At 37.9% G+C, this 15646-nt stretch overlaps 1 protein-coding gene across 3 annotated transcripts in view; it reads left to right on the top strand.

Annotated features, from left to right (window-relative positions):
* The window catches only part of gabrb2a (gamma-aminobutyric acid type A receptor subunit beta2a), a 57924-nt gene extending 42485 nt beyond the window's left edge, over nt 1-15439 (top strand). Inside the window, exons 6-11 of one of the 3 annotated variants that reach the window (XR_003443596.2) lie at nt 3420-3557; nt 3802-3954; nt 10315-10559; nt 11102-11242; nt 13574-14861; nt 15021-15438. Coding sequence is in view for 2 of the 3 variants with exons in the window: in XM_027165267.2 (XP_027021068.1) it covers nt 3420-3557; nt 3802-3954; nt 10315-10559; nt 11102-11242; nt 13574-13906 (1010 nt within the window). In the remaining variant the exon portion in view is untranslated. Of the gene's footprint in view, nt 1-3419; nt 3558-3801; nt 3955-10314; nt 10560-11101; nt 11243-13573 lie in introns of all 3 variants that reach the window. The other 2 variants (XM_027165267.2, XM_027165270.2) reach the window with 2 other exon arrangements.
* Nucleotides 15440-15646: the final 207 nt, after the last annotated feature.

Here is a 15646-nt window from a genome sequence, read left to right as displayed (position 1 = left end):
GTTAAGGGCCTTGCTCAGGGGCCCAGCAGTGGCACCTTGGCAGTTCTGAGGCTTGAACCCCAACCTTCTAATTGTGGATGGCCTTCCACAGTGTTTCCATATTTCATTTGGCTCTAAGTGGGAAGATTATAGAATAAAACATTTATAAACATGAAAGAAAAGCGGCATCACTTTCTTAGAATATTACAGAAATGTTATTTTTTTCGTCTTAAAACCCAACTCTCTTATAAAACTCTCAAAGGCAGAATTACTGAACATTCTGGTATTGTTGTGACTCGGTTAAAGAAGAATTGTTTGTTAATAATGTATTGTAAAAATATATTAATACTAAAAATCTATTTCTTAATGAACTTAATGATTACTTAATTATTTCATTCCATTATTTCAACTTATTTCATTTTAATAATTAAAAAGTTTAATTTAGTGTTTAAGGTAACTTAGAATTAGATAGCTTATAATGCTTCCCATACAGGAAGTAATTGTTGTTTTAGTGGATTTCAGCTGACATCTAGCTATTTCTAATCTTTCATAGATCATTTACAAATGTTAATGTATTAAAGGCTCAGGTACTCAAAATCTACCGGACATTCCATAATGGTCTTATCAGAAAATATAGAATTTAAATAAGTGTATGTTATGGGATATTCTGTAAGTCAGAATAACACTTCAGCATTTTTTTCACATCTCGAGATATACTGTACTCTCTCTCCACTCAGAACTTACCCAAAGTTTCTCTCTCTCTCTCTCTCTCTCTCTCTCTCTCTCTCTCTCTCTCTCTCTCTCTCTCTCTCTCTCTCTCTATTTTCTACTCTCGCCTCCTCATTACTGTCTCTAGAAAACCTCCTTCTGTGTTTTCTTTCCAATTCTCTCACACATTTATATGCTGTATAGCAAACACATCTTTTTCGAAAATTATTTTTTCCTTTCTGTCCTCATTTGTGGTCTGTCTATATGCGCAATGCAGGATTGTACAATCCCGAGTCTGAACTGCATTGTGTAACGCTATCACATGCAGCCTAATGAGGCATGAATCTGGGCCTGGATGTTTTCCTGGGTAAACTTGACGCTTGATACATTTTTAATTGGAACAATTCGGAGCCCACTGAGGAGATGGATAGCTCCTCTTCACCTCCTATTCAGGCTTGCTCGTCTCTAAGGAGGAGCGAGAGGAGTGACGTGGTCTGCTGACAGAAATCAGTCAGTCGATTGACAGAGCCAGACTCGCTGGCACAGAGATAATGGATTTAATAGGATCTGAATGACCAGCCTTGAGCTTTCCTCTAGTTTACTCTCTCTCTCTCTCTCTCTCTCTCTCTCTCTCTCTCTCTCTCTCTCTCTCTCTCTCTCTCTCTCTCTCTCTCTCTCTCTCTCTCTCTCTCTCTCTCTCTCTCTCTCTCGCTTTCTCTCACGGACAGAACGATAATACGGATACACAATGTGTACACTCTGCAAATTGTCGTGCAGCCAAAGTGCTTTTGCTCTTATCATTTTTACACCCTCCCCACCTCCATTAAGGAGTATGAATAAGCTCTTCTTAGCCTTAAGAAAAGCTCATCTTTGTAAAGTTTGTTAAAAGCCACTACCTGCCTGTTAAGTGCGACCCACATGATGCCCTTAAATATGAAGACTCTGAAGCACAGCTTTAATTATTTATAACACTAAATAGGGCAGCGGTTCTCATTACGAGTCGCAGCAGCTACACACTGGCGCAGATGAAGCTGGAGCCTTTGCGTAGCTGGGAGAGAAACACTCGGCAAGATCACTTCCTCAACCATGTGTATGCGTGGTTTTGTAAACAAAATCTGTCCCCACATTATTTAATTACAGCCTGTCTTGAAATGTTGGTGTTATTGTTAATATTTATCACATTGGGACATTAAGATTGTCACGTAAGACTGAACTGCTGGAGTTTATGCAACAGCTATTCACATTGCTTCTCTCATTATTGATGCGTATAGCCAGTCTTATTCTTTATTCTAACTACTTCAATTTAACATACCGTGTGCTCACGAAGGAACTGTGTGTTTCATACTCTTGTACATTTCCTAGCATAATTATTCGCCCTTTGAACTTTTCCATATTTTGTAGAGCTACAACCTGCAACCGAAATGGACTTCATTTTGAATATATGGCATGATTCTACAAAATATTCCATTCTATTGATGTTGGAGGGAAATGTATATATTTTGCAACATTATATGCATATACAAACTGGAAACATATTGAGTGCACAATTATTCACCACTAAATTAGTTCTGGTTCACAGAGTTTGCAGACATGATTAGTTGAATTGAATCCAATAATTGGGTCACATGAGCACAATATAAATACATCTTTTTATCGATTCATAGATCTGAATCATCCATTCATGTTTCCATCATTTGGCATACTTCCTTGTGAGAGTCTTCTCCTTCCTCTTTCGGCTGAACCTGTTAGGGGTCGCCACAGCGAATCGCCTGTTTCCACCTAACTCTATCCTCGGCATCCTCTACTTTCACACCAATTACCTTCATGTCCTCTTTTAACACATCCATATATCTCCTCTTTGGCCTTCCTCCTGACCTCTTACATGGCAGCTCCATCTCCAAAATCCTTCTACCAATATAACCCCTTTCACTCCTGAGTACAAGTCCAAGTCGTCTCAATCTAGCCGCGCTGACCCTAAAACTGCAAACCTGAGCTGTCCCCCTGATGTGCTCGTTCCTAATCCTGTCCATCCTCGTCACTCCTAAAGAGCCTCAACATCCTCAACTTTGTTACCTTCATCTCTGCCTCAGGTCTTTTCCTCACTGCTACAGTCTACTGTACACCTTTTCTTTGAACTCCCGTATACAGAGTGATGTATGTTTTTATACAACTGAGTGTTAAGGGCCTTACTTAGGGGCCCAGCAGTTGCAGCTTGGTTGACTTGGGAATAAATAAGTTTAAAAAAAAAGCCTGGGACAAAGTTCTGAAAACTTAGTTAGGCCTTAATTACAAAAATAATCCAAAACTTTTAACATCCTGTGGAGCACCATTAAATGCATTATTAAAAAATGGAAAGAATACGGCACAACTGAGACCTCTGAGATTGCCTAGAGGAAGCCAACAACTAAACGTCTGGCTAAAGTGGATTAGTCAGAGAAGCAATGTTAACTCTGTACATCATGCTGCCACCAGCCGAAATCGATGCCCGATACGATGCTACCATCACCGTGCTTCACGTTATTTATGTTAATATACTAAACTGCTAATTTTCTCATCTATATCCAAGCTTTTTTGTAGCTTTTTGGTTTCCTGTAAATCCACATTAGCTGTGCCAAAACTACGTGATAATGTTTCTCAGATAGGTGGTAAAATGTCACAACCATCATTCCAGTAATCTTGATTTGTTCTAACTAGATTTTCAGATTAAATGTTCTCACAATCTGCCCTTCCAGATGGATACACCACAGATGATATTGAGTTTTATTGGAGAGGAGGAGATGGAGCCGTATCAGGAGTGGAGCGCATTGAGCTGCCCCAGTTCTCCATCGTGGACTACAAGCTCATCTCGAAGAACGTAGTGTTTTCCACAGGTACATGATTGACTAATGAGTAGATAAGTGTTAGTTTTGACTAATACAGTAAGTGACTTGACCAGTGAGAATGTAAACAAAAATTCTTATAATGCTAAGGTATCTAATTCAAAGTAATGTTTTGTATGTTTAGCTGTAGCTTTTTAAGTAGCATCTTCAGAATAGTGGTACGATGAAAAACATTTAATTGTGCGTTCTTTTCATGTTTGGCAACTTTATCTCAAAATATCTTTCTCTTGATCAGGTTCATACCCACGTCTTTCGCTGAGCTTCAAGCTAAAGAGGAACATTGGCTACTTCATCCTGCAGACCTACATGCCATCCATCCTGATCACCATTCTGTCTTGGGTCTCCTTCTGGATCAATTACGATGCCTCTGCCGCCCGTGTAGCCCTAGGTATGCTTTTGTTCTGTGGGCTTCAGGGAACGGTTATCGCAAAATACAATCTTCATGATGCTAACCTGGTGGCTCGTAGCTCCAATCCTAAGATAAGTTGAACATTGTGTAAATATGCTTTTAGGCCAAATTGTTCTTGAATATTGGATTTGTTGGCTGCTCAACTTATCCTCACGGCCCTGAGAGAATCCTGTTCTAATTAAGTGTTTTCAGTGCTTTTGGCTGATGGTGCACATAGAGAATAGGATAAGATATTGTATCTTCAAGCGCATGGTGCAACATATACACAACCACATGAAATGTGTGCAGTGCAACAAGCAAAAAATGACTGTTTTAGTGTGACACACATGAAAGATAACACAGTATCCTTTAAACCACAGAGAAACTGAGCAGCATCATGATGATCCAGGTGATCTCTTTGTGACTGAATGGTTTTGTTGATCCAATAACGTTAAGGGATTTCACTTTAGTTTTTAGACTCAAACCCTACCTTGTAAACGTCAGCCCTATTGTAGCTTAGTAGAAGAAGATAGAAGCCTTTATTTGTCATATATACATTACACCACAGTGAAATTCTTTCTTCGCATATCCCAAATTTGGAGATTGAGGTCAGAGTGCAGGGCCAGTCATGATACAGCACCACTGGAGAAGAGAGAGTTAATTAAGGGCCTTTCTCAAGGGCCCAACAGTGACAGAGATGCAGTACAAGTTTACAAAGTTTTTTATTGAACTATTTAATTTTATCTAACTACTCTACTACCATTTAGTGCTGACGTTTCACTCCGACACACAGTCTAAGCATTTAGCTGGTTCAATTTGCAGCAATTTTCTGATTGACTGACTGAATTGATTAGCATGTTAGCTGGAAAACATGCATGCGTTGCAGGTTATGTTCTGTTCTTGTTCAAACAAAAACAGTCCACTTAGAGCATCAAGTCACGGACAAAACACAGGGACCGATTAACATCTCTGTTGTTAGCAAGTAGGAGGGAAAAAAATCTGCCATTTTTCATAAACCTAAATCTGCCAGATTAAGTTACGAATAAAAACCATGTTAGTAGATCATAATAAAGTAGCATGTTATAAAGCAAAGCTGAAGGCCTGTGAAGTCAGGTTTGTACTTGTTGGCTAAGTGGGTTAGTGTGGACCTGGATTGAACTTTCCATCTACAGGAATATGATTCGATTTGATTTTGATTCAGTGTGCCAAGATGTGATTATAAAACGATCCTTAATGTGCTCTAATGGATGTTGATTTTTAATTTCTATAACTTAATGTTTTTTTTTTTTCCCGGAATGACCACTTGGTGCTTTAAAAACATTTTCTTCCTTTGTGAAAAAAACACCAAGTTAGTTGTTTTTTATTGCATTTGACTATGAAGTCTTGTGCGTCTGTACAGAATCGTTTGAGACGAAATGCATCTAGTGAACTTATACGTCTCACAGCATTATTTCTGGGATATTTTGACGTTACTGACGGTTCCAATGCACATTTGCTGAAGTGCACAGCATGCTTCCAGGCTCGTGGATCAATTATATCATATCATCTGCCCCAAGCAAGAGGAAAGCTTTCTAATCATAGGCCTGAGGGATTCCAGTAGACCACCAAAAGTCCAGTACAATATGTCTAATGTGCACTGGATGCACAAAGTATCCTCCAGTAGAAACCCTAGATGCTTTGTGTTCAAGCCTTCTGGCCGCAAGCTTTCCCAAACTAAATTAGATGACGCCTGGGTTTGTGTGGGTGTAAAAAAAAATTACCTGACTTCAATAAAGAAGCTTTCCAGCTTTAGCACATCCATCGCTGATTTGATCTTCTGCCTCTGATTATGCTGACAGAATGATCACTGTATGGCTGTTTTGTGGATAGGAAGTGATTCACCATTTCTCCAGTCTGCACAAAAGGGACATGTGGAGTGTTGATGTGTTCAACCTCTGTGTTTAGACTGTTCATAGTGAAACACCATCGCTGTAATAAACGTGTACGTCTTTATTTCTTTCTCTGTTTCCTTGACTCTTGTTTTTCTGCTCTGTTTTTTTCCTACCTCATCTTTCGTTTTCTTTGTCTTATACGTCTTTCATTCTTTGTCTAGATTTCTCTAAAATGTACAGCATTTATAAGGTTTGTCCATAATCTCATGTGTGCGTCGACGGTTTCATTTTACATACAGATACTTAATATCTCAATCACAACGGAGGAAATCTAACAGTACAAAAAATGACACTTTAGTGTCTGTACTTTAGTGGTGATTTAACTTCAATCTATACTCTCTATCTCTATAAAAATCTATATTTGCTTTATCTACATTTTTAAACGTCACTCCATTTCTCTAAAATCAATCCTATTGTGGCTTTTTAGACGGTATGTTTATATTTTTGGTCATTTTTTCATACTTACGGCTACTTAGAAAGAAATGTGTATTAATACCTAGTACTAATCAATCACAGTATTGTATCGTTCATTTATGTCTGTTTATATTTCCCTATTATACACAGTAGCCATGAAACTTGTCCTCATGTGTATTTGTATTGGTTCTTTATAGACATTTTTTCTCTCCTAGCTAGTATTTTCTGGAGGGTTCTTTGCTGCTGTTTTCTGCATTGTGACATTTGGCTAGCTTGGATTGGAAGAGTTATGATAATTCTAGCCAACGTTCAACAAGCTGTTGCTAATTTGCTTAGCTGATATTTTCCTACATTCCTTGGTTCCTTTTCTACTTCAGAATGGTAGACGAATTTAAACTATCTTTGACCTATGTACTTTTATGTAAATAGAGTCTTTCAATAAATTTCCCAGCCCTGGTTCGAGGGCTATATATAAAAACAGGCAGTCGACTAAACAGGCAGTGTCGTGACTAAAAGAGCCACTTGGCCGTGCACACTGTACTGTATGTCTGGAATACAGCCTGAGCTGCGACTGGGAAAGATGGAAGGATGCTCTGCAGACAGATCTGCACATGGGAGTGTTACCATGCCTTCCCTTAGACAGCCATGTTGTCACATAGTTGATTTATGGATTCATCTTATAGTGCTTTTGAGGATGATAAATGGTGACGTTATATAAGTATTAAGTTTGCCTGAAGTGTGGTTATTTAATATCTTGTAATAAGAAGCTCCTCTGTTCTCTAGGCTGCAGTATCGCTTAAGGTTTCTCATAACTGTAGAGTGGGATTGAATCCAGTACCACAGAGACGTTTGCCTACAGAGAGATTACACCATTTGGGCTTTGGCATAACTTTGTCTTGAATAAAAAATGTTCCTGCATGAAGACAGCAAAAATAAATAACAAATAGGACACATTAGCGTTTAGAGTCATGGTTAAGAAATTTTATTGCTTTTTCTGTGGCACTGTTTTCACTATGCATCTCTATTTTTTGATGAAAATAAGCCAGAATTAAGCTTGCTTTCACTGCTGCAGCTTGTATGCAGTCACTGTGACTTTAGATGGAGAAAATATAGCGAAATTGAGCTACAACTTGATTTGTATTCAGCCTCAGTTAAAGTGGGACAGTGAATAAAAATCAGCAGTAAAATATATAAAAGTCCCATTTTTGTAAACCACCATAGATATTCTCAATAAGACCCTTTTTTTAAAATACTGATTCTCCATTTTTTCTTGCTCGCTTCTCAACTTGATTAGCTGAAAGGTAAAAAAAAAAAAAAAAGCAATTTTCTGAAAAGATTTACTAAGTCATTTTTCAACTTTATACAAGCTTCACTGTGACCCGAATAATTGCCAGCGGCAGTGTTTATTAACAGTGGCTGTAATTCAACCACCTTGTAGCCGCGTCCCTTTGGATTACATGCTAAACATGTGCTGCTGGTTGAAAAACAAAATGGCCTGTATAAAAGCATCATAAGCTTTCTTTGGCTGTCTTCTGGGGGAAAACCCTTACAGGTTCCATGTAGAACATGACAATTGAGTGTTTTTCTATCAGCAGTGGTCCTAAGTAGATCCATTTTAGGAAGCTAAGATCCAATAAACCCTTAAAGACCCTTAAAGTAAGAGTTTTCTAAATATCGTGACACTTTAAGTACATTGTAAATGCCTGACAGGGTCTAGATATTAAGAACAACGTTACCGATTATTTTCAGTTTGTGCTTCACACAAAGAGGTTCTTTAAAAGTAGGGTCTCCGATATTTGAGAAATGCTTCAGAAAACTGCGTTGGGCCACCAAACTAAACAAAAACAAAACTAACTTGTAGCCAATGAGCAGAAAGGGGCGGGTCTTGTCAATATGTGGCGGAGAGAGTGTTCAGTATGCATGTGTGACATTAGCAGAAAGCGGTTTTAACATTGACATGGAGGATAAAAACAATGAAAGAAAGCAAAGAAAGGCTTACGATAAGGCAAGAAGTAGGACGTGTTAATATAGGATCAGCTTTCCGGAGAGAAACTGGAGAGAACTGAAGGAGCGGGAAGTTGGCCGCATATTCACAGATTGGAGTTTCCTGAGTCAACTCCTGGGTTAAACGCTGTTACTAGCAAAACGCGGTTGTAGTTGCCTCTCTACATTACTACGATAGAAAAGAGATGTTATTTGTGTAGTAAAAGTGTTTACTCAGGAGTTTTTTACTCAGGAAATTCAAATCTGTGAATAAAGACACATGCACACTGAACACTCTCTCCGCCCATATTGACAAGAACCGCCCCTTTCTGCTCATTGGCTACATGTTTGTTTTGATTTTTGTTTTGTTTGGTGGCCCGAGTCAGTTTTCTGTAGCATTTCTCAAATATCGGAGACCCTTCCTTTAAGGGTTGTTAGTTTCGAAAAACATTAATCTTGTTTATGCATCATCAATTTGTCAGCAAAAGCATTTATGTTGTTTTTTAACATTGTTATTATTTTTTTATGCATTTTTTGTCCATTTACATTGAGAAATGTCCTGTTAGCACTTTCATTCTACGAGATATAAACAGATGTTCCGTCAGCAGCCTTCCTTTTTTCTTTCTATTGAAGTTTATAAAAATGCAGCTTGTCATGTTACAGAGAAAGTGCAAAGATTTCTATCATGAATACTTCCCTGTACCTGAAAACGTAAAGGAACAGCTTAGTTCTGATAGTTAGAGATACTTCAAAATATGGTAAACAAACATCTCATCATAGAAAACGTCACCGTATCAGCATTTTCAGTATCATTTTATAGAAAGATTCTTTTTAGCTGTTTGTGTGAAGAGTTCCCCACATAAGTCCACATAGGTTTGCATATAGAACTGTTATAGTCAGCGCTATACGTCGTCTGACCAATCAGAATGGAGCGATAGACAAAATAAATCCATGTACTGTAATATACGCTACGGTGCCAGCAATCAGTTATACAATGTGTCTTTCACTATCACTGTGCTCGAGTTGTAGGAGGGAGTTTGTTTTTAAACTCCAAGCTGAAAAGCTTGCCAGCGAGCACCAATAAACAAGTGTTATTGCACAGCAGGCAAGAAGTTATAATATTTGATAACACTGAAGAGAGTCCTAAATTTCCTGCGTGCAGAGGTTCATTTTTAGGTTAACAAGCTTTCCAACAAGACACAAAGAGACTGTAGTAATTTGTTATACTGTGATTATAGTGATATGAATTTTTTATATTGGCACACTGCTGTATTACGCTGATTTTATGAACCGCCGTATTATATTGTGTTGCCATACTCCTGTCCTTGGTGTGTTTTCTGCTGTTATCTTATGTGCAACAATATACTATTCAATATCATGCTTGCAGCTGATAGTGAAACAACCTCACAAACTCAGAAATCCAGGGTCTTATGGTTGTTTCCTGGGAATTCCTCTAGGCATTACTGCTACTACTTAACGCGGTTCTTAAAATTCTCGTCACGCAACGATCCAAATGTAAAACACACCTTTAGATATGATGGGTTTCTTGATTGAGGTTTTTTGTTCCGTTTTTCTTCTGGCTCTGGAATGAGTTCCGCCCCAAACAGTACAAGTGGAGTGAAGTGGAATAATGATGAAGGCTTGCCAATATGTTTATTGCGATTCTCCTCAGTGACCTCTAAACATTACAAGCCGTTCCTTTAATATCAGCACATATCTAGCGCTTTACAATTAATCTTACTGAAATGCCATACTGCTTTCCTTGAGTTACTTGCCCTTAATGTATTTAATCAGCCAAGACTTGTTTAGTTTAGTGTCTTTATTTTTTTCACTGGAATGACGAGGCTAATGATGCTAACAGTTAAACAAAGCCTATAGCCCCGAGTTTATCGTTGATGAAATTAAAATAAAGACACCCAGTTTTTCTTGCATCTTCTAGTATATCTGGCATAAGGGGAATTGTATATCCTTTATCGCTTTAAACTAGTATTATTCAACAGATCGATGTTTCTGTGTACTGTTACAACTGCAGGTATCACCACGGTGCTGACCATGACCACCATTAACACCCACCTGAGAGAGACTCTTCCCAAGATACCCTATGTGAAAGCTATAGACATGTACCTGATGGGCTGCTTCGTCTTTGTGTTCCTGGCACTGCTCGAGTATGCCTTCGTCAACTACATCTTCTTTGGTCAAGGCCCCCAGAGGCAGAAGAAGGCAGCTGAGAAAGCAGCCACCGCCAACAACGAGAAACTCCGACCTGATCCAAACAAGGTAGCGTGCGTTCAGATGCCTGCAGAGGAAAACGCGGATTGTTAGGGTTTGGGCATCCGCAGATGTTCCTCTGCAGTGGCTGGTTTGTTATTTTGAGGGTTATGTGTTGTGACTTGTAGCTGTGCCCTTTTCAGGATCAATGGTCTTTAGATTTTGCTACAACTCTGGAAATTCATCTTTTTCCCCCCAGCGGCATAGGCTTACTGATCAACCCCATCTAATGGATACTCAGTCACCAAGGGTCGTTTTTATTTTTTTGTTTTTTACACTCTGGCAGAGCAGAGCTCAGCTTTTGATAGTAATATGCGTTGACCTTGCCGTTTCACAGGGTAAGAGTCATCTCTCAGCTGAGGGCTGGCAGGGCGTCAAGCTGCTCGCTTCATAATCTTATTGAGCTGAATGAGCTAGATGTGCCAAAATCCTTCTCTCTTTGTCTCTCTCTTTCTCTCTCTCTCTCTTTCTCTCTCTTTCTCTCACTCTCTCTTTGAGTGTCACGAGCTTCTATTTCCCGAAGTAACAGTGCTGATTTTGTGTACTTGCAGTGGATGGTGGGAAATGTAGTTCAGAGAGACGATGCTCTGTATGCCAGAATGAAACAGAGGGAAATTGACGTGTATGACTCGATGTGGGATCCGATCTTTGCCGACGATGCTGCATTAGGACTAGGCGAGCAGAGACTTAAGGTACTGCCCTCTCGACTCAGAAATAAAAAAAAACAACCTGGATCTGCATCGATTATATACGCAATTAGAATGAATAATGACACGGATATTCCAACCACCTGAGTTGTTTTTTGTAATTCATCGATTTTGGTTGGCTTAGAATAGTGATGATCATCATTTCCACCACTTCCACTCCCCTTTTTTTCATTTGATTTGCTGTTTGCACCTGAAGCTCTTTCCCAATACGCATGAGTTTTACCATTCGTCCACTACAAACTTTTTTGTTTTGAACGGATGCTTAAGTGTTGAAAAGCAATAAATAGTTACCTAATTAGATTTCTGAACTGTTATCGTCTCCCGGTGCAGGGGAACTGATCTTGGTGGGGAAAATGGAGCATGTACACGAAATATCATAACAATGGAATGATATGTGTGCCATTAGGATCTGGATTTTGGTCATGCTATATTACGTTTCATTTAAGTTTTTCAAATGCCTCTGATTTCTTGTGGTGCTTTTTAAAATTATTTTTAAAACAACAGAAACATTCTCTAAAACTCTAGATTTGTTTGGCCTATCAGGATTATGCCATAGATCAAAAGGTTAATATATACAAAAATAGATAGCAAGAGAGAGAGAGAGAGAGAGAGAGAGAGAGAGAGAGAGAGAGAGAGAGAGAGAGAGAGAGAGAGAATCCAGATTTTGATGGTACAACTCATTTCAAATTATGATTTAAAAAAAGATTTTTTAAAACTGAATTTCAGGTTCCAGTTTCAAAATGTGACGGAAATTTTTAAAACCAACTAAAACAAAAAACAAACAAATAAACAATCATAATAATAATCAGATTGACAAAATTCAAATCCCAATATTACAAATATTAAATTATTGTCCAAATATTGTAACCTTAACGCACTTTGCCCTTTATCCGGAATATGGACTGACCTGCATCGACGTACAGACGGTTTGTTGACGTTTTTCCAGTTTTCGGATTCAGGCTTTTGGCCGTCCTTAAAAACTCTGCTTGAATTTTTCAACAACAATTATGTGAATTGTGCATTTGTTACAAAAATTTGTCAGTTTCAGCAGTTCGATCCGATTTAAATCAGCATGACAAAGACAAGATGACAAAAATGAGTTAAAAAATAAAAGGACAATGTGGTTTTTTTGGGGGGGTTAGTCAGTTTGGTGGTTAAATCAGTCGTCATTTTACAACAAAGACTAACACCCACGTTAGGAAAAGAGAGGAGCAGCGGGGTTGCTTTTCTCCTCAGTAAACAGAAGGAGCGAAACACAAGAATAGCAGGAGCATCTAGAGGAGCTCAATCTCATCTTCTACTCGTTTTTTCCAGCCTCTTCCTCTCTTCATTTCAGCAGCCTTTTCCCTCACCGCTCTTCTGGACCTTTGTCTTCATGAGTTCTCCTTTTCCTTTGCATTTGTTTGCCTGATTATTTCAATTTGCAGACAGAATTTTAACCATTATGTGGTTGAAATTCGGAAATGCTATACATATTTGACATTTTGCTATTGATTAAACAAGTAGTAATTGTATGTTTTGTATTGTGAAACAGAATTTTAATCTAAGCAACTGTGATCAGGATGTTACTTATATTAAAGGCAAAATGCAGAAACTACAGTTTGGGTCAATAGTGAGGCATGAGTTAGAAAATTGTTTTGGGCATTTCACTTTGGCTTTTAATAAAGTGACCATGTTTAAACCTTCTCTGTCTAAACATAATCCAAATGTGGTTTACAGCTTCTGGAATGATATTTATTCCACTAACATTTGCATTTCGATATCAAAATCCAAATTTGAATGCTTTATGTAGAAATTTTCTAGCATGAAAATATTTAATATTTGTATTTCATGATGTAACTCATCTCCAATTTTTAAATAAAACTCTAGAATAATCCAATTATTAAAAAAAATAAACAATTTAATTTGTTCATTTAAAGAGAAGCTGTATTCTGTTTTTGCCATGGCAGCCAGTCGAGAAATCTCATTGAATTGATTTAATTTAACTTAATAATTGATTGATTTAATTTAACTTAATAAGATATGATATACAATGTCAAAATAAAACAAAGACATTTTGATTCAAAACCAAATGCCTAAAATAAAACGTTTGTTTTTTTTTGTTTCAGTGGTAACATAGTTACTGCAGTTTGCCTGTGTAGAGCAGAATAATACAAGAGCTTTGCTTCCATGCTAATCACGACATTTCCATAACACTTAGTGTAGCTTCATATAGTTTTCAAATGTTTTTTTGAGCTCTGAAAAATGATCTCTTCATAAAGGTTAGGAAAATGTTCCATAAGACAGGTGTAATCAGGAAGTCATACTTTTCTACAGATGAATCCGGATGATATCCGGCTGACCACAGTGGAGATGAAGAACGAGATAGGTCCAGGTGATCTCTCCCGTGGTCTTGGAGACCCACGAGGTGCCATGCTGGCATATGACAGCTCCACGTTGCAGTATCGACGGGCAGCACTGGCGCGCCACAACTACGGCACCGGTGCGCTGGAGAAGAAGAAGAGCCGTCTACGCCGACGTGCTTCGCAGCTCAAGGTCAACATCCCTGATCTGTCTGATGTCAACTCCATCGACAAGTGGTCCAGGATGATCTTTCCAACTGTCTTCTCATTCTTTAATGTGGTCTACTGGCTCTACTATGTCCATTAAGAAGGGCCCAGGAGAGGATAAAGTACAAAAACATTCAAAAGATAAAATATATAAAACACTGAGTTCCTTTTGTTTTTGGAAAAAAATAGATTTTATGGAGGTAAAGGAGTCAGGATTGGCTCTTTTTTGTTCTGAGAACACCATAATGACTGACAAAGACAAATACACTAACACAAACGAGACTGAAAGTTGCAGAGTTTTAATAGATCATGTTTATTGTCATTCGTAACTTACTCTGTGGACAAATATTTATGCTTGTGTTTGCATATATTTTAAAGCTTTTTTTTTTCTGCTGAATACATCTATTTACTTTGTACCAATGCTATGTGTATCCAGAAAAGTTTTAGATTTTTTTTTCTTCTTTTCCCAGGGCTCATCCATCAATGCCCATTTTTTTCCCGTATAGTTAAACTCTAAGACATCTTTTAAAAGCATGCTTGGGTTTATTTTTTCGTCTACATCTCTGACTGTGAGATGAAGCACAATGCATTTTCATTTCAAATAGTTAAAGATCCTTCTGTTGTTAAAAAAAAAATACATGTATGATTTGGTGCAACACAGGGCACCGAGTCTCTAAAAGGAAAACAGGGTAAACACACACCAGGTAACTTCATCATTATGTTGCCGTTGTTATTGGGGCAGATGTGGATGGGTCTATAGGGGGCACTCTTTCCTATCAACATAACAGACTTTCTTCGCCCCTCCTATGGTGGGGACTCTGAACTTTCAAGGGCGATCGACTGGGATTTGAGCAAACGTCAGTTGTGTGGATTGTTTTGTTCCCCGTGGCTGGACATATTGAAGATTCTCATCATCCTCTTAATTCGACAAACTTTTGTCTGGCTTTGTTCCAGACCCAAGTCATCAAAAAAATCACACACTCCTTATCTCTATTCACATGGGAGTGGGACTTTAAGGCTGACTGACATCTCTCTGACATGATATAATGAACAAGGTGAGTTCCATAAAAGATATAATTATAAACCATTAACATTACCAATAGATTTAAGTTAAAAAAGAACTTATAGATGATATTAAATCATGTTAAAAGGAGTTTTATATAATTCATAGTTATAATATTAGGTGTTAATGTTACAAATCATTATTTACGCAGGTATATTTTGGTGTATTAGCTTTCTTATTATAAAAGATCTCTACTGGGATGCGGAGAAACATAATCTAAAGGAAGAAAACAGATTGAATCTTTCTCAAGGCCTTCACATGTGGAACTGATGGTATGGACAGAACAGAGAGTGTGAACGAAATAATGTTTTGAAGTCAACTTTTCAGAACAGGGAAGTATCTGGAAAGTGCAATCAAGGCATCTTGTAAGGTGATTTTGTATCAAATCCTGTACATTATAATGATATTTCATAATGATATGTAAATATATATTGTGTAATGACTGTCAAGAATAACGATATGTATCTAAATTAAATTATTAAAGCTGAATTAAGCTTTTCTTTTTGAGACATGTGTGGAAGAAAAGCAGGATGTAATTGCTAGAGTGGAAAAAGGAACAGAAAAAAAATAAATATGCTGAACTGAAGTACGGCTGTTGAGTGAAAATGTGCGGCAATTAAAAGTGGAACGCTGTGGTCCCAAAATATAGTTAAGTGAAAACTCAGAAATATCCATACATAAATCTATTCAAGGATTAAATATAGTAGCAAATAACTTTAGTGTGTGGTGAAAGAGTCGGTGGAAGAAGAAAGAGAAAAATAGGGGTCTAAGAATGCT

The sequence above is a fragment of the Tachysurus fulvidraco genome, chromosome 10 (genome assembly GCF_022655615.1).
Source record: "Tachysurus fulvidraco isolate hzauxx_2018 chromosome 10, HZAU_PFXX_2.0, whole genome shotgun sequence".
Classification (NCBI taxonomy): domain Eukaryota; kingdom Metazoa; phylum Chordata; class Actinopteri; order Siluriformes; family Bagridae; genus Tachysurus; species Tachysurus fulvidraco.
Note: the sequence above shows the minus strand (reverse complement) of the source record. Positions and strands in the feature narration are given on the sequence as shown.